Source organism: Centropristis striata, chromosome 1, assembly GCF_030273125.1.
Source record: "Centropristis striata isolate RG_2023a ecotype Rhode Island chromosome 1, C.striata_1.0, whole genome shotgun sequence".
Taxonomy (NCBI): Eukaryota; Metazoa; Chordata; class Actinopteri; order Perciformes; family Serranidae; genus Centropristis; species Centropristis striata.
The window spans coordinates 42,427,877-42,446,643 of record NC_081517.1 but is presented as its reverse complement, the minus strand read 5'-3'; the positions used below and the strand labels follow the sequence as shown (position 1 = coordinate 42,446,643).

The 18,767-nt window shown below is 40.2% G+C and overlaps 1 protein-coding gene across 12 annotated transcripts in view; it reads right to left on the bottom strand.

Moving 5' to 3' along the window:
- The window catches only part of fat1a (FAT atypical cadherin 1a), a 124,348-nt gene that overhangs the window by 43,046 nt on the left and 62,535 nt on the right, over positions 1 to 18,767 (bottom strand). For 10 of the 12 annotated variants that reach the window (XR_009395021.1, XR_009395023.1, XR_009395022.1 and 7 more), the window contains exons 7-11: positions 18,164 to 18,232; positions 17,430 to 17,569; positions 5,783 to 6,058; positions 4,731 to 4,941; positions 110 to 4,183 (exon numbers count right to left, since the gene is read on the bottom strand). Coding sequence is in view for 9 of the 12 variants with exons in the window: in XM_059342957.1 (XP_059198940.1) it covers positions 110 to 4,183; positions 4,731 to 4,941; positions 5,783 to 6,058; positions 17,430 to 17,569; positions 18,164 to 18,232 (4,770 nt within the window). In the remaining 3 variants the exon portion in view is untranslated. The remainder of the gene's footprint in view (positions 1 to 109; positions 4,184 to 4,730; positions 4,942 to 5,782; positions 6,059 to 17,429; positions 17,570 to 18,163; positions 18,233 to 18,767) is intronic. The other 2 variants (XM_059342974.1, XM_059342982.1) reach the window with 1 other exon arrangement.

The following is an 18,767-nucleotide window of genomic DNA, read 5'->3' as shown; positions in this document are numbered from 1 at the left end:
ATAATCCCCCCTAAGCTCTGTTTGTGAAAAACTGTTACACAAAGGAGTAGGGAGTAAACTCTCTGGGCTTGCTAATTATGTGTTTCGCAAAATAATAATAAACGCCCACCTGTGATGAAGAAGTTGACTTGTTTATTGATGTCCTCAGAATCGTCATCCGTGGTGCTGAGTATGGCGATCACGCCGCTGGGAGGAGGGTCGTCTTCGCTCACGGTGCCTTTGTAGATCTCCGCAGTGAAGCGGGGCGGGTTGTCGTTCACGTCGGCGACCGTCACCTCCACTCTGGTGCCGTTAACGTGTTGCACCTTGTCGCCTTGGTCTGTGGCGATCACGGCGATCGTGTATTTGTCCATCTTCTCGCGGTCTAGCTCTTTTAAGGTGGTCACCCATCCGGTTTCACTGTTGACGGCAAACAGCTCGGAGATCTCCTGCGAGTTCTGCTTGGGGTCCAGACTGTAAACAATGTGGCCGTTGGTTCCAGAGTCTTGGTCGGTGGCTCGGACTTGGATCAACTGGGCCCCGCTTTGAAGGTTTTCCACAACGACGGCCTCATAAGGGTCCGACTCAAAGACGGGTTTGTTGTCGTTCAGGTCTTTCACTTGGATGTTAACGTTGACGGACGCCACTATGTCGTAACTCTCCTGTTTGGTTTGGGCCAGCAGAGTGAGTTGGTACCATTTGGTCATCTCATGGTCGAGGCTCTTCTGCAGCTTCAAGGCTCCACTGTCTCTGTCTACGACAAAAACCTCATCTTCATTGCTCTCGGGAGTGTTTCCCTTCACAAGGCTGTAAACGACTGGCTGCTCGCTCTCAGCCTGAATTATATCGATCTCTGTGCCAATGGGAAGGTCTTCGGCAATTGTGTAGCGGTAATGTGGTTCGGCGAATTTGGGAAGTGGGGTCTCTGGTGCAACAATCCTGATGTAAACCTGAACGACAGAATGTTTGGGTGGATTCCCAGTATCCTTCGCCCGCACAAAGAATGCGTAGAGCTCATTTTCAAGTCCAATGAGACTCTCTTTGGTAATAATGACCCCAGAGGTTGGGTGGATTTCAAAGTTCTCCTCCACGTTTTCAACATCTGCCTCGATTGAATACTCGATGTCAGCGTTGCTGCCTTCATCCATGTCTGAAGCAGCAATTTTAACCACAGAGGTTCCCCTTGAGGCGTCTGATGCAATAGTGGCTTTGTACTCAACTGCCCTGAATTGCGGGGCGTTGTCATTGACATCTGTGAGAATGACATTGACAATAGAAAAGCCTACTTTTCCACCACCGTCTTTAGCTATGAGTGAAATAGGAATAACCTTTTCGATGGTATTCTCACGATCGAGGCTCTCCAGAGTGAAAATCTCCCCATCTTCACTGACAGAGAACTTGTCTTTTGCAAAGTCATTGACAATCTGGTAGGTTATCTGCCCATAAATGCCTTCGTCGTCATCTGTCGCCTTCGCCTCTGCTACCAATGTACCAGCAGGTGAGTTTTCAACTAGCTCCACCACGTAGTCCACCTGAGCAAAGGTGGGGTTGTGGAGATTGGCTCCAGTAACTGTCACAGTGACAAGGGCTGAGCTTCTGAATACGCCGTCTGATACGGACACGTTGAGGTTGTAAAAAGGCTGCATGTGTGGCCTTCGGTGGTTGGAAATGGCGATTGCGCCTGTGCGTTTGTTGATGGAAAAGTTCTGATCCTCATTGCCGGATATTATTGAAAACTCCAAGTTATCAGAGTCTGAGCTATCAGCGTCCGATGCCTGGACCTGGATGATGAAGTGTCCACGTGGGGCCAGCTCGCTAATAGTAGTTTTGTAAGTGTGCTCTGTAAATACCGGCGCGTTGTCATTCAGATCAGTGACGTCTATCGTCACAAAGACATCACTCGATAGGGCTGGGACTCCTCCGTCCACGACGCGGATTCTCAACTTGTGCTGCTGGATCTCCTCGTGATCAAGAACTTGAGCTGTAGAGATTATTCCCGTGTTGCGGTCAATGGTGAAATAATCTGAACGTTTCCCCTTTTCCTCAACCAACTGGAAGAATACTTCTTGGTTATTACCAGTATCAGAATCTTTGGCATCAACTTGCAAAACGGCTGTACCAATGACGGACGCCTCTGAAATATTGGCGTAGTAGGTCTTTGACAGGAACACGGGCGCGTTGTCATTCACATCTTCCAGTATGATATCGACAAACACTTCTGAGTGCGCTCCAGTCAGAGAATCTGTAGCTCTTACATTTAACTTATAGGCCGGATGTGTCTCAAAGTCCAGAGGCTGAATCACATGAATGACACCTGTGTTGAAATCAATAGAGAACTGTTTGAAAGGATCTCCTTCAGAGATGGTGTACACAATACGAGGTCCTTCAGAATCATTGGCCTGAACATGAAGCACAGGTGTGTGTAACTGAATGTTTTCAGGGATTTCAATGCTGTAAAAAGGCTTCTCAAACACAGGCATCGCTTTGTTCACCACTGTTATTGGCACTTCCACTTCAGCTGAGAGTGCTGCCTCTCCATTATCCTTTGCCATAACAATGATGACAAAGTCTTTGTTCAGCGAGTCCTTCTCAAATTTCTTTTTGAGAGAGATTTCACCAGAGGGGCTAATTTGAAAGTGCTCCTGGTGTTCCTGAAGGTGATAATGGATATCTGCGTTCGGGCCCATGTCTTTGTCCACCGCTGTGACTTGTCTGATGACCTGGCCTTCCTCTGCGTCCATCTGGACCAGGGCATGATAGGGCAGGTTCACAAACATAGGTTTATTGTCATTTACATCCTCCACAGTCACAGTTACTAGAACATGAGCCCCATCTTCAGATTTGTCCTCTCTGGTGACCTCAACAACGATGTCAAATCTGTCCTGCACCTCACGATCAAAGGGAATTCCAGTGGTTGAGAGTACACCAGATGTGCGGCTGATTTCAAACCTGCTGTCAGGATTCAGTATTTTGTAAAACAAGGGTTCGTTCACCTGGTTCCCCACAGCAGCAATGACGGCAAGTGTTTTCTTCTCGGATGAGTTTTCTTGGACGTAGGCTTTGTAGGACTCCCTGGTGAACTTCAGCTTACTCTCCTTATTTTCCTTAACATTTATCTTGACTGTAGCAACAGAGGCAAACCTACCATCAGAAACCCTGACCTTTAATTCATATCTGCTCCTGAGCTGTGAGACATTATGAACGGAGATTATGCCCGTGATGGGATCTATTTTAAATTTATCACCAATGTTTCCCTCAGATATGGAGAATAGAAGTTTGGAGTTGGGCCCAGAGTCTGAGTCTGTAGCGTTGACTTTGATGACTTCCACCCCTTTGTATGTTGGCACTATGACAGTCTTCTCATACAGTTCTTGGCTAAAAACTGGCGGACAGTCATTAACATCAATTACTTCAATGGTCACATTGGCAGCCGTCTCTGCAAACAGGCGTGGCATTCCCAGATCATGAACCTGGACTGTGAATCGGAAAACGCTTCTCTGTTCGTAATCCAAACCTGTCGTGATCCTGATGGCTCCGGTGCTCGAGTCGATGGCGAAATAGTTGTGTGCAAACGGTTCGACGATTTGGTAGATGAGCATGGCATTCTGGTCGCAATCGGCATCGGAGGCGCGGATAACGAAAGGAGTGTTTTCACGGGTCAGAACGACACTGTTGACGGGGGACGACTCGCTGATTACTCCTTTGAATTCCTTCTGAAGGAAAACTGGAGCGTTGTCATTTTCATCCTTCAGGTGAATCAGAAGACTTGCGTTGCTGGAAAGTCCGGCCATGTTGGTGCCCTGTACGATGAGCTTGTACTGAGGGGTGGTCTCATAGTCTAAAGCTTTCTGGGTTACAACCACTCCAGAGTTGGGGTTTATATCAAATGCGTTGTTGATGTTGCCACCTTTTATTTGATAGAAAACAGACGACTGGCTGTCAGCTGTGACCAAACTCACAAAGCTTCCAGGATGGACTGATTCACTGACTTCTGCTGAGACGTCCTTTTCAGTGAATTTAGGGGCTGCATTGTCAGAAACTGTTACCACAATGTGCACAGTGGCTGTAGTTGACAGTGGAGGTATTCCATTATCCGATGCCTTAACGGTGAGTTCAAACAGGGTCTTGCTGCTGCGATCGAGCTCTTTGGCAACTGTAATTGTCCCGAGCACAGGGTCGATGGCAAATGAGTTTGCAACATTTCCTGTAAGAATGAAACAACAGAAGAGGGGTTTATTTATGTGGATGCACTAGAAATGTGAAACAAAACATAAATGGTAAAAAAACAAACAAAGTTCTTCTTTGCTACTTGTTGTCATGTCAGAAAAATGCTGACGTTTTCTCCCAACAACTCGTCCTAAACACTGTTTCACTCAAAACAAAGCAAGCTCTTGAGTCATCTTAGCTATGCCAAATATTCATGTATTGGGAAAAAAATCTAATAGCCACATGTTTCTTGTTCTCATACAACAGCGTATTGTAGGAGAAAAACCATCGTGGGAAATTCTGAGGGGGGATCTACCCATCTCCCACGTATTTGGAGATCCTCTAGACAAAGTCTTCAATATTCTCCTACTCTTTGTAAAGTATTCCATTCATGATCAAGATCCAGTGGGCAGCAAAGACCCAAGATGACTCATACATTTTTTACAAGCTCATTTCATTTGCATTCATTTACAATGAATTCTTTCTGCTATGGGGAAAAAACAGAAATAGGGAAATTGTGGTGGAGCAACTTTGTTTTTATTTACCTGATTCGATGCTGTAGACGATCTCTGCGTTGTCGCCCTTGTCTTTGTCGAGAGCTGTGACCTGCAGCACAGCCGAGCCGATGGCTGCAGATTCAAACACACGGCCTGAGTACGGCAGGCCTATAAACCAGGGCGCGTTGTCGTTGGTGTCATCCACGTTGACGATAACACGCACAAGGTTCCTCTTCACTGGGATGTCCTGGTCCCGGACCTGCAGATGAGACATTTAGAAAGAAGAAGACAGACAGAGGAAGGAGGAAGAAACAGTGACAGACAAGAGTGTCAGAGCCCTCAGGGGATAATTCATTCTTCAATAGTAACATAATAGAACAGAAAATGATTCATATTTTGAAAAGCATAGACACAAACAAGCTTAACCTAATTTCATGGATGTTAAAACAAAATAAACTCCTTGAAACTATTGTGTGGGAACCAAGGTTATAATAGTTTTGGATTTTTCCTTAGTTTTAGTTTTAATCTCGTTGTCAATTTTTGTTTTCAATTTTAGTTCGTTTTACTTAGTTTTTACAGTGAGTTTGCTAGTTTTAGTTAGTTTTTATTTTTTGGAAAATGCTTAGTTTTAGTTTAGTTTTTATTAGGTTTAGTGCTGATTTTAGTTTTTGTAATGGGGTGTTTTTTGGGTGCCAGATTCAATAAGGTCACAATAAATGTTGCCTTTATTTCCTTTTTTCTGATCCATCTCAGCCCCAATAAGTTTATTAAGTCATAAAACCAGATAGATTAAATAGATTTCATATAAAAAAAAAAGGTTTACGTATGAAAAAAGTTGACAAAGATGAAAACGAAGGACATTTTCACTGTAATTTTAGTTAGTTTTAGTTAGTTTTGTAACCACAAAATACAGTTTCAGTTAGTTATCGTTTTTCAAAAAACTCTCGTTTTTATTTTTATTTCAGTTAACGAAAATGTTTTTTCAATTCTAGTTTTCGTTATTTTGTTAGTTTTCGTTTAACTATAATAACCTTGGTGGGAACATTTCATATTTCATATTTTAAGTTATTGTGAAGTTGTCAGCGTTCAGTGATCTGTACCATGACGGTGAGGATGTGACGGTGCATCGTCTCGTGGTCCAGCCGCTCGGCCGTGTACAGGACGCCTGTTCCCGGGTCCAGGCGGAACTTCCTGAGGCTGAAGGGATCAGTGCTGCTCAGGAGGGTAAAGGTCAGTTTGTTCTTTTCATCTCTGTCCACTGCGCTGATCTGCAGGACTTCGGTCCCTGCAGGTTTGTCTTCAGGGACGTTCACCTCGTACACCTGCTGAGAGAACTGTGGCCGGTGGTTGTTGGTGTCAATGACACGGATCAGCACCTGTAGAGAAAAATAAAGAGCAGAAGATAAATGTCAAGACTTAGTTAGGTGTTGCTAGTAGTTAACTGCTAATGTTTAGCTAAGACACTGTGTTTAAGTTTTTGGGTTACTATGTTACTGCAATTCATGACTTTAATTCATAAGAAGACATTTGATTATATTTAAAAGAGTAAATGCTTGTTTAATGTAAAGAGTAAAAATAGCTATTTAAAGCTACAATTTCATTAATATTATTGTATGTAACTTGTTGTTTTTGGATTCATCATTTCAGGTTTATGACCTGTGGTCATTTTGTAACAAATAAAAGAAGACCAAGGATAAAAGACGAGTTATTGCTTCAGTGTGCTTCCTGTCAAGCCTTTTCGGAGGGCTGAATTTTTAAAATCCGAACAATAAACATATTCAACACCAGACGTTCATCATCTCCCAAATCATGCATGTGAAAATAATTTCATCTGAGACGTTTCTCACATGAACTTAGTGCTGTCATGTTTCAGAGGTTAACTGGATGGTTGAATCAGTCAAAACAAATTAAGTGGTACAAGCTACTGTTGAACATTTATGTGATAAAAAAGCATAAGGAGGGAAATTCTGAAGCTGTGGTCCATAAGATGGATTAAGTTATTGCCATGTTACTGTTTGGCTGGGTTGCATTTACAACCAAAATTTGAAAACAAATTAATTACATACCCCAATAACCCAATAATAACCAAAATAATGATGCAAATGCAAGTATAAAGTCTCTGATCTATTTTGTTTGTTTGTGTCTGCCGTGCACCAAAATCCTGACTATCAGACATAACTATAGTTAACATCTCTCAGGCTGTGAAGACGACTATGTTGTGTTACAAACTCGCACAAACATACAATAATATCTGCTACGATGTCACAGTGTATTTCTGCTCTCTCTGTACTGATAGGTCCACTCTGCACTGGAGGTTTTAGCTTTCTTTTCCTGCTTTTTCATGTGAGATATTGATTGGCTTTCGGAGTTGTGACACACCTAATCTAACTTGCCCGTCGTACGTTTCAATTTCAGATTTTTAAGCAAGTTCACAGACATCTCCCCCTCGGCAGAGGAATGTGAAAACACCTCTCTAGTGACAGGCTTTACTCAGATTCAAGTCAGTAAAACCAAGGTCAGACAGTGTAGGAGAAACAAACACATTTCTGACTGGGCAAAGACTTAAATAGTTTTAAACAGAATACTAATTAACAAACAACACGTTCAGTATACTCAAATGGTCAAAAGACGAGTTAGTGAACCAGAATATCTTCACTTTCAGTCTCTCCTCACTGCGTCTGCACAAACACACACCCAACTTCAAATCCTCCTCCTACACTCTCCAGTAATATGAAGCGTTGTGTAGATATAGGCCAGATCGATACGCATGAAGGCAAAAGCAATATTTTAACTGAATGGCCACTTGATGCTGCAAACAGTGAAAACAAAAAATCAATGCTGAAAAACCACAATGCATCTGAATTAACTGTGAGCTACGTACAGGAGCAGGTGATTAAACTTAGAGTACATGTGCTATAAAGCATCTGACAGGGAGCTGTCCACTGTGGAGAGTTTGAAGGCCTATCCAGGGGTATTAATAATACAAAACATGTCTAAAAGTAGCATAACTTTTAGTATGCTTAAACATGGTTTGGTGTTACTGTTTTGCAGATTCCATATTCTTCCCATTTGAGGTAGTGTGCAAAGTCTGATATGCAGTAAGTTTTGAAGATAAATCAAATCAAATAAAGATGTTGACATTTACTGCCAACGTTTCTACAATATTTAAACTCAACACTCCAATGATTAATATGCAATGGTCCATATCCAACTGATGACTCTGTCTACATTGTATATAATGTTCCTTAAAGTTTTTATTTTATTTTTGTTTAAATTGTTAATACTTTTTTGAAAACATTTTTTACTTATTTATTTGCTACTACCTTTCTTATGTTTCTAGTTTATACTGCTGTTTACTATTTATGGTTATGTTGCTATTTTGCTGCTGTTTGTAAGTGCAAACTATCTTTCAGGAGGTCTTGATGTTTTATTCGTGTTTTGCAGATTCCATATTCTTCCGATGTTTGCACAAGACGCAAATCCATGAAACGAATCTCTACACATGTGCTTCTTGCTTTGAATAGCAAAAAAGTGCAGGCACTGTGTTTCTTTTGCCACACACACAACAAAGAATCTAACATCCCCAAACTGTAAAATTCCACTGGGAGCATGTTTTATCAACACCAGCCACTCGTCTACTGGACTTCCGACAGAGGATTATGGAGAGCTGCTGGAATGCCATCTCTGCTTCCCAGACCAGCGAGGGGGCTTCTACCGTTGCCAAACATGGGGAACAAAGGGATCAGCCCAGATTAGACACCTGCATACCAAACACCAGGGGGTGATGTCCCGCAAGGAAACAGGCAAAGCCGAGCCGCTTGGTGCAGGAACACTGAAGGGGACTATAGTCACAGAAGCTCTGACCAGTTGACAGCTCGCAGGCTGACCAGGATTTGTCAGATCTGTGGTCAACACAACTGCCCACTGTTGTTTTTGTCATAATACTGTTTGTTGAGCACTATGAGCCTATATCAGAGACAAATATAGACTCATCCTGACAGCACTGATAACATTTACAATCTGCTGTGTGCTGTGATGTTGGCAATGCTGCTGAAGCTCACAGATGTCTTCTTGCAGGGGGAGCGCTGGGCTGCATGCTGTCTGTCAGTGCCACGAGCTGGCTGTTTGCCACAAGTCATGTGTCACGAGCGACCCGTGTCACACTGCTAATCGGGACGCGTAATGTAAAATAAATACGATTTTCTAATGAGGAATTAACCCTGAAAAAGGCAGGATGAAATTGGGCCTCTAGTGGTTGTTGCACCCTCAGCAGGCTGACAAGCTATCTCATTCCAAGCATGTCTTCTCATGTCACGCCAGACATCATATAGCAGATCCGAGATGTCTCACAATCCACCTATTACACACACAGATGCACATGCATGCACCCACACACACACACAGGCTTGTAAAGTGTTCGCTTGCACACATGCATCGGCACAGAATAGGCTGTGCAATGTGTCTCAATCTGGCCAACGTCAGATAACACGTCTTGTGAATAGTGAGGAAGGTGGCGAGAGCTGATAGTGCTGTCAGGAAGCAGAAAGGAATGGAACCTGGTCAGTAGTATCCACATCTATCCACAATGTGCTATTTCAGATGGTTTAGAAAGCACACAAAAGGCTATTCAGCCCTCCATATGCGCACAAACTCGTCTTTCCGTTTGCGAGGAGGCTCGACAACACTTCAAAGGAACTTTGCCCCCAAACATCACACGGAGGCATGATACAGCCTGACTGCAGCAGAAATGCTGCTGTAGAAGAAAAACTCTGTAGTCTTTGTATATGGTTTCCTGTGGGAATGCTGAAGAGGAACAAGATTGAGACTGAGACACAGACGTGACAGATGGAGATACTAAAGAAAAAAAAGTGCCGCTGCGAGTGTGAGATGAGAGTTTGAAAAAAGAAGCGACGGTGAGAAAACCAAAGAAAGGGAAAAGGGAAATGGTCAGATTTAGAAAACACAGGTTGTGGGTGGGAATGAAAGAAAAACACAAACAAAAGATGTCACTGAGAAACAAATACAATTTTTTTTAAAAGTCGTAGATACAACTCAGCTTTGGTACTGATGGAAATAAAACAAAAAGTGAATAAGATGAACCTTGGAGTGAGACATAAAGAGAATCTTTGTAATGTGGTCTGAGATAACACAAGAAACAGGAGACCGGGGAACAGATTGTGAGCAGAACAGCTTGAGGTACTTCTGCACGGCCAAGGGAGGATGTCATATAGCTGGAGATGGGGGGAAGGGAGGCTCGGCTGCATGCCGAGCCTGCCTTGTTGGCGCAGCTCCTAGCTATGAGGTGCCCGAGCTAGAATGCAGCACCCCTTGTCTACATCAGCTGATCCTTCAGAGACGCCTTCACAACGGTCAAATGGAAAGCGTATAACAGAACAGAAAGGCCGACTGTTTCCCACAGACCTCCCACAGTCCACGGGCTCCATACTGATGGCACCGTGCAGGCTGGATTTAACATTATGTTCCATTTTTAAGCTCGTGAAAATATAACAGACATTAAGAGACAAAAGTGCGTTTAAGACATCATAAAGAAAACAGTCTTCTCAATAACGGAACACCTTTGCACATCCAGGAAAGGACACATGGGAGCCTTCATTGTGCTCATTGTCCTCCTGTGCCATGTGTAGGAGAAGAAGCCCCCCTGCCAGGTGGCAGGTTCTGGGCAGAGACAGGGCACTGGCAACCAGCACTCCAACATGTTCCCAAAACAGGATTAACACAGCCCACTACCCACCGAGGTCCAGCTCTCTTGTTTGCGTTTTATTCTACCCAAACAGAATAATCATCATCCCTGCATGCCTGGCCAATAAATGTGCAGCTTTTCTGAAAAACGGAGAGGGAGAAAATCGGAAAGACAAAGAGGGTTAGAAGGAGAGAGAGAGAGGGAGAGAGAGAGAGAGAGAGAGAGAGAACAAAAAGAGAAAAAAAAACATTCCAAGGAGAGAGAAAATAGGCCAGCCCGTCTGGCAGCACAGCTTCCACATGACTTTGATTTGAGGAATAGATAAGTCCAACTTTGAGCTTTCACGAGGTGCACTGCATGTGTGTGATCGGGTAGATCTAATTTTCAGTGAAATTCTCCACGACTTTGTTTTAAAGGTAACCAACATGCCGTCCCTTAAGAAAACCAACTCATTCTCTATAACAAACAACTCTTTTTGCATGTGACTTCCTATTGAAATGATCTCTTCTTGGATTCTTTTTAATGCTGCGAGCACAGATATAATTGATTCTTCAACATCTGTCTTTTATGTAATAATCTACAGATTAGTGTTCAATGGTTAATCCAATTTCTGTACAATCAGATGGATTAACTAAGGGGTTAATGTTACTTGCCTGCCCTGAAGAGAATGAGTAAACCGACCGCAGAAAGTAAATTAATACATTTCCGTGTGGTCTGACAAAAAAACATTCCTGTTCACTGTTGTACTTCCCAGCAAGAGGTACATTTAAAGTCTCTGTTAAAACTCCTGCTGACTGAGCAAATACTGTCAATGCTGAACAATGTTATCGGATAAACAAGTTAGTAGCCAAAACACTCAGATAGCTTTCCTGAAACATGAAGCACTCAGCATGCTGAATCCTCGGGACATTTAAGGCTCTCCCACAAATATGTGCAAGTCAGCTGACTGGAGCAAATATGCAGGGAATATGAGGGGTAGATTTAGTGTAATCTAATCGTTTTTGTCATTAAATTATGTAAAAAAATAAAATAAAATAAAAAGTTAAACAGGTATTTCTGTGATAGGTCAAAAAACGCCAATAAAATCATCAGACATCAAACCGCTATGTATCAGTTGGGCTAAAGAAGCCAATACAAGTTATAGTTGTTTTTTTTTACAATGCAACCCACACTGCAAAAAAGCCAACTTGTATTTTTTGGCCTAAAACAGTGATTTAATTTGGTAAAACTTGGAAATATAAATGATTGACATTTAGGGCAATAATGTAAGTTAGTACAACAAAGGAAGCCAGTTGTCTGCTCAAAAACAAGTTGGTGAGTTGTTGTTACTTATATCTTTAAGTTGGGGTTCACAACAAGGGACAATAGTTCTGCTAACTCTTATTTCTTTGTTGTGAAATTCGGTCATTAGCGAAAGCTAGCGGCTAACTGATGCTAGCGGCTAACTGATGCTAGCGGCGCTGCTTGTTACAGCTACAAGAGTAGCCATTAGCGTATCAATGCTAACTCAAAATTGTGGTCGCAACATTAGCTGACATTTCATTGCAGCGTTACAATCGTGCCAGAGAAATTCAGAGTTGAGCAAAGTCAAAAACAAAACTTAAAATATTTAGTTTAATTGTCCAACTTAAAATTGTATCGAAGTTTGTTGCCTTGAAATTTTGAGTTCACCCAACTTTTCTTTTTTTGCAGTGCAGACTCCGAAAATGTTGGGACCCTAGCCATGTTTCTATTGACAAATGTCTCTGCGAATTTTGAAGATTTGCATGAGAAAAGCTTGATGGAAACACCAACATTTGTTAAAACTTTCAAAAAAGGGGTAGCTTTAGTTGTTTTTGTCTTTTTCAATAAAATAGTTAAATTGCACTAAACTTGATAGGAAATGCTTTTTCCGAATAAGTTCTGATGTAGTGAACAAGAAGAAGAATCTGTTTCCGCTGTCGGCTAAAATCTCTTTTTTCCTCTTGCTCAATCTCTACTTCTTCTACTGTCTACGGATTAAACTACAGCAGTACATCACCCTGCCATCTTCTGACCAAAGTATGTTGTTGCAGCTTTGTTTATTCGCTCTGAACTAGTTGAAGGAAACGTCCTGAAGTTGCATTTTCTTTCATGCATCAGTTAAAAATTTCGCAAATTGTCACAAAGGTAAATATGTACCTTGTGATATACAGTACAGGCCAAAAGTTTGGACACACCTTCTCATTCAATGCGTTTTTCTTTATTTTCATGACTATTTACATTGTAGATTCTCACTGAAGGCATCAAAACTATGAATGAACACATATGGAATTATGTACTTAACAAAAAAAGTGTGAAATAACTGAAAACATGTCTTGTATTTTAGATTCCTCAAAGTAACCACCCTTTGCTTACTAGAATATAAGACATGTTTTCAGTTATTTCACACTTTTTTGTTAAGTACATAATTCCACATGTGTTCATTAATAGTTTTGATGAATCTACAATGTCAATAGTCATGAAAATAAAGGAAACATATTGAATGAGAAGGCGTTTCCAAACTTTTGGCCTGTACTGTATGTTCAGTTGAAAACGTATAATACAGACAACATATTTCATACAAACTGATAAACTTTTGTTCTTGTAAATATGCACTCTGAAATCTGAATTTGATGCTTTCTGCGTGTTATTTTATATTTTACACTGCAACTTTTTTTGGAACCACGGTTACATTTTCCCTTTCAGGGACGTAGTTATTACTTGTCTGCCATATTTGGGGCTCGCTACAGTCTCTGATAATGCTGCATGCCTTTTGCAGTCACCTATTTGGCTCTCAGCATATCCCAGGCAACTGGCCTAAATCACATCACAAGTGTGGTTTATGGAGCATACAAATTCAGTAAATCCGTTCCCTCCATGGAAAACAGCTGACCTAGAGTGGTCAGCCCCGTCTAAGGGACTGTATCATACTACTACAATAACAAGAGAGCATATCACACGCAGCTCTATTAATACATTTAAAAATATGCAGATTTGAAATGTGCAGGCTGTGCGAAATGGTGCACTGTTGCATGCAATAAGCTTCATCAGATTTTACTGTACAAGGGATTACTCTTTGACCCATTTCTGGTGTGAAACTGATGGTTCAATCGAGCCGTGATGGCTTCTGGAAATTGAATTGATGAAGCTGCTCATGAAGCAGTACTTGCAGAAAAACTTCGGATCACACAAGGGAAATTTGAGGTAGTGTGCAAAGTCTGATATGCAGTAAGTTTTGAAGATAAATCAAATATATAGTATATGTATATATATATTTATTTATAATATTTGTATGTGACTATATCGATTATTCATATATGTATATACTGACCTGTTAAGGGGTAGGACTAGATATGTTTTTTTACTTTACTTTCAAGCTTGCAGAAAGTGTCTGGTTTTTTTCAATTTTTTTGTTTTGTTTTTTATTTATTCATCTATTAATATTTAAACTTGTTTTTTTTTATTGCCTGCATGTTCGAAATAAAGACAATCAATCAATCAATCAAATCAAATAAAGATGTTGACATTTACTGCCAACGTTTCCACAATATTTAAACTCAACACTCCAATGATTAATATGCAATGGTATTTTGTTTTTGTTGAAATTGTTAATACTTTTTTGAAAACATTTTTTGCTTATTTATTTGCTACTACCTTTCTTATATTTCTAGTTTATACTGCTGTTTACTATTTATGGTTATTTTGCTATTTTGCTGCTGTTTGTAAGTGCAAACTATCTTTCAGGAGGTCTTGATGTTTTTTTCGTGTCCATTATTTTTTTTTTTTATCAAACAACCATTTGATTTTATACCATTTCATAGATTGTTGTGTGACATGAATGACATAAAACAAAGAGTACATTTTGAAGTTGTCTGTAATGTGAAAGGGATGCTGCTACAGCTGATCCCACAGAGAATTAGACCTCGTGCATAAGTTAACCTTTGGCTGTGATTAATTTGACTTAAAATGTCACTGCATGCGGTATTGCTGAGAGCCTTTTACATAAGTGTCTGTTGCCGAAGGCTTTTTAAGAAAGTGCTTTATGTGGAGAGAAAATCATGGCTGAGAGAAATAGGTACTCTGTGGCTGCGTTTTTAAGGTTCTGCACTAAACTAAAGGACGTGCCGCTTCCTCGGATGAGCTGCAAAATGCCAGTGAAGGCGGCGCTTCATCCGAGGCTCAGTGGAGCACAGCAGCCAGATGATGAAAGGCTTTATTCATACAGAGTGACAACAAATAGATTCTTTTCCAGCTACAGTTCTCTGAAGCTCCCCTTTGAGGACAAAGGACAAAACATTTTGAATGCCACCATCCCATATGACCCAAACTACCATGTAAAAACCTTCAAAATCTCATGGACAAGGCATGACCGTGCGAACAAAAAGCAAAGACAACTTGCTTGCTTAAAAGCTTTTATCGTGGCGGTTCAGCTTTGGTATCAGCTGGGGAGCAAGATATATGCAAGAAGGATTAAATTTGCATATTAATATATTAAAATGCAAGTATGACACTGCTTTGGAAGTTTTCTGAAAGAAACTTTTAGTTTCATCTTTCATCAAAAACAGTTCACATAGGGTCTTACACCACCTAATGTTTCTGCTGCTGCATAAAAGCATCCATTCATTCAGTTGATTTTGCGGTTCCCACACTGTAGCATAAGCATACTTGTGTACACTACCGGTCAAAAGCTTTAGAACAGCCCAATTTTTCCAGTTTTTTATTGAAATTCAAGCAGTTCAAGTCAAATGAACAGCTTGAAAGGGTACAAAGGTAAGTGGTGAACTGCCAGAGGTAAATAAAAAAAGGTAAGTTTAACCAAAACTGAAAAATAATGTACATTTCAGAATTATACAAGTAGGCCTTTTTCAGGGAACAAGAAATGGGTTAACAACTTAACTCTATGGAGTCTTGGGCTATTTTGTCCATTTTTGAATTATTTTCATGTCTTTGTAAGTCATTTTGTGTCTTTTTTTGGTCATTTTGTTTCTTTTTTTAGTCATTTTGTGTCTTTTGGTGTCTTTTTTTGTCATTTTGTGTCTTTTTTTGGTCATTTTGTTTCTTTTTTTAGTCATTTTGTGTCTTTTGGTGTCTTTTTTTGTCATTTTGTGTCTTTTTTTGGTCATTTTGTTTCTTTTTTTTGTCATTTTGTGTCTTTTGGTGTCTTTTTTGTAATTTTGTGTCTTTCTTTGGTAATTTTGTTTCTTTTTTTAGTCATTTTGTGTCTTTTGGTGTCTTTTTTTGGTCATTTGTTTCTTTTTTTAGTCATTTTGTGTCTTTTGGTGTCTTTTTTTTGTCATTTTGTGTCTTTTTTTAGTCCTTTAGTTCAACATAAAATGTGATTTTGAATCTTTTTTTTACTTTCAAAACACTATCATGCTCAATAAAGAATTTTAAATGTTGTAAATGTGCATTAATTTCAGAGTACACTGAGACATTAAACTGCATAATTTTCAATTAAATTCTGGAAAAGTTGGTGTGTTCTAAAACTTTTGACCAGTAGTGTATATATGAGCGTAATGTATTTGGTTTTTTAGAGGCTATTCAGAAAAAGACCGAGGCAATCTGGTCGTCTCAGAGACGAGTGAGCAAAGGTTCACAGGTTCACAGAGAGACACAGTGCAGGGAGGAGCTGAGGGAGCTAAAGAATGTTTACATGGAAGAAGAAAAAAAAACCTCTGGCTAGACGGCACCATCTCAGCTCAGCGTCAGGAATGAGACAATGGAAGATTCCTCAAGTTCAACCCTCAATTGAGATGACAGAGGAGGAGGAACTCTGACAACACATAGCAGGGTTTGAAAACCGGCTTAACAAAAGAGCCTTTATTATATCTCTCCTTCTCTCTCTTTCTATCAAAAATAACTGAACATTCCTTCTAATTCAACTGAGGCTTGACCTAAATGAATAATCTATACATTTATACTTCAATAAATGTCTTTGACAGTTACGACTAAATATGATTTAACCGTTTTATTACTGTACCTCTCCAGACATCTAATAGAAAAACAATCTATTCTTTTTACTAAAAAGCATGAATATAAAGTGGGAAATTGAAAATAAAGGCTCATCTTAAAGTTGATGATGTGCATCGATATTTTCACCATCTATGATATTGGAAAGTCATTTAATTGATTTATTTATCCAGATTGATCAGATGTATCACCTAGTAGTTGTAGCATGTCTTCCTAGTAAAAAATCCAGTCTGTAAGTTACTACCAGTGTTTTCATAGAAAGAATGAAAGGGACTGAGGGCAGAGACAAGTGTGGCTGTTTCTCTTAAAGTGGTAAATTAAGTTAATATTCATAAACATAAAATGTACTCGATCTTAATTGTATAAAATGTTTGGATCTCTGATAAATGAGATCCAAAAATTACACCTGCAGTAACCAATTATTGCCATAGGTGCTGCCAAAGAGAAAAAAATTGAGGTATTTGAGATATCTCTTAAACATAACCTTAACCTATCCTCCCTGTTTCCATCCTTAATGCTAAGCTAATCTTATCAGCTGCTGCTTGTAGCTTTACATTAAACAGACAGATATGAGAGTGGGTTTTATCTAAATCTCGCCAAGAAAGTGAATATTTCCTAAAATGTCAAACTATTTATTTATTTATTTTTAATCAAGAGATCTGTCTCCCTATCTGTTGAGCTGATAATGAAAACACAGCAGATAATCTGGTGGTAAAATACATCCCAACCCCCCCCCCCACAGACAGCAGCACCAGACAATATAAGAAGATTTACCATATCATATCCCATATTTTATATGTTATCTGCCCAGTATTTTTTAAAACCTGCATTATCGGGTTAGAATTCAGGTCATGTAAGGATGTAATGACACTCAGAAGTGTAAAATGTAATTTTCTTGGGGCCGGCAGTGATAGCATCACAACATAAACACATCAAAAACAAACAGGACAGTTTGGCCAAGGCTTCACTCATTACCCGTCCCTTCCTCCTCTCGTATATATTTCTCACATGAGAAAAAGCTCAACCATGACAACTGCCTCATCAGCTTCCAACCGTTTCATTAGTGTTTCAATTACCTGGGTGCTGACAGTTCGTGTCCCATCTGTGGCTTCCACCGTCAGGTTGTAATTTGATTTCTGCTCGGTATCCAGGGGCCGAGCGACAATCAAGGTTCCACTGGCCTTGCCCACGTCAAAGCGGCTGTCATAATTACCACCTGTGGAATTATTTTTTTTTGTACAAACAAGGAAGGACAAAGGATTAGTGACGAATCGCCGCTTGGTTACATGCATGTAGCAAGGTCACACAAACATGAAACGGGGCCACTGAGATGGGCGTACAAACATCAATTTTCTGCTGTGCTGATGGAGAGGGAAATAATGAATAGTTACTCTAATGCTAATATCATTATCAGTACAAATGTGTTGTTTATCTAGAAATTATTCACATAATAGCTATTTCATGCAATTTACCCCTAACACAGAGGATGGGCACATAAAAGTGATGAATAACAACACAACACATCCTTTTCTATCGGGATAAAATGAGGCTAAACTGTCAGGGATCAACCGCACAACAGTGGATGTGAAATGGAGCTCTAATTCACGGAAAAAGAAGCAGAGGAGGTTTTTCCTTTTTCTCTTGAGACTCTTAATCAGGTCACAGGTTTTTAAGGGGGGAAAATGTGGCACAACATCAATCCAGCAGCACAACACAATTCAACCACAGCCAACAAACAGGCAGCACCAACACACAGTGTAGGATGATCTCTTAATACAGCACAGCCTATTAGAGAGATCCCAGCAGCTACCTTCTGCTGTACAGTTGTGGTCACAAGCCATCTGAAGGATGTAAAACATCTCAGAATCCTCTATGCCGTCTTGCAAAAAATCCAACCAAACAGAACATTCCAGAGGAAAAAGAGAGGAAAAGCGTTGAGCGGAGCACAGAGAAGAGAGAAGAGAAGAAAAGAGACGTGTCAGTCAGACATTGATTAGAGGGAGGACAGGCTGGGAGGAAGGAAGAAGAGGCAGGCATTTTTTGAAAGCAGTCAATTTAAGTCTTCTCATGCATACAGTTCCTATCGTAAGTACAAACACAGGCGCGTTCCAGAGAGGACAAATTAAGTTTTAACACTTCAAAAACAGAGCTGGCAATTAAAATTGTAAGGAAATATACTGCATTTCAGTTGGCTCACACGAGCAAGGGAGACTCAATAATTATTGTTTATGAGCTTTTAATTTACTACATGTTTCTGTTATCTAATCCACAAAGGTAGAGAGAGAGAGAGAGAGAGAGCAGTGAAAACAGTGAAAACGAGACGCTTCAAAACGGTCTGGAATTAATACATTAAATACAATAAATTAAAGTGCTTTTGCCTTAATTCTATGCACGTTTCAAACCTACATACAGCA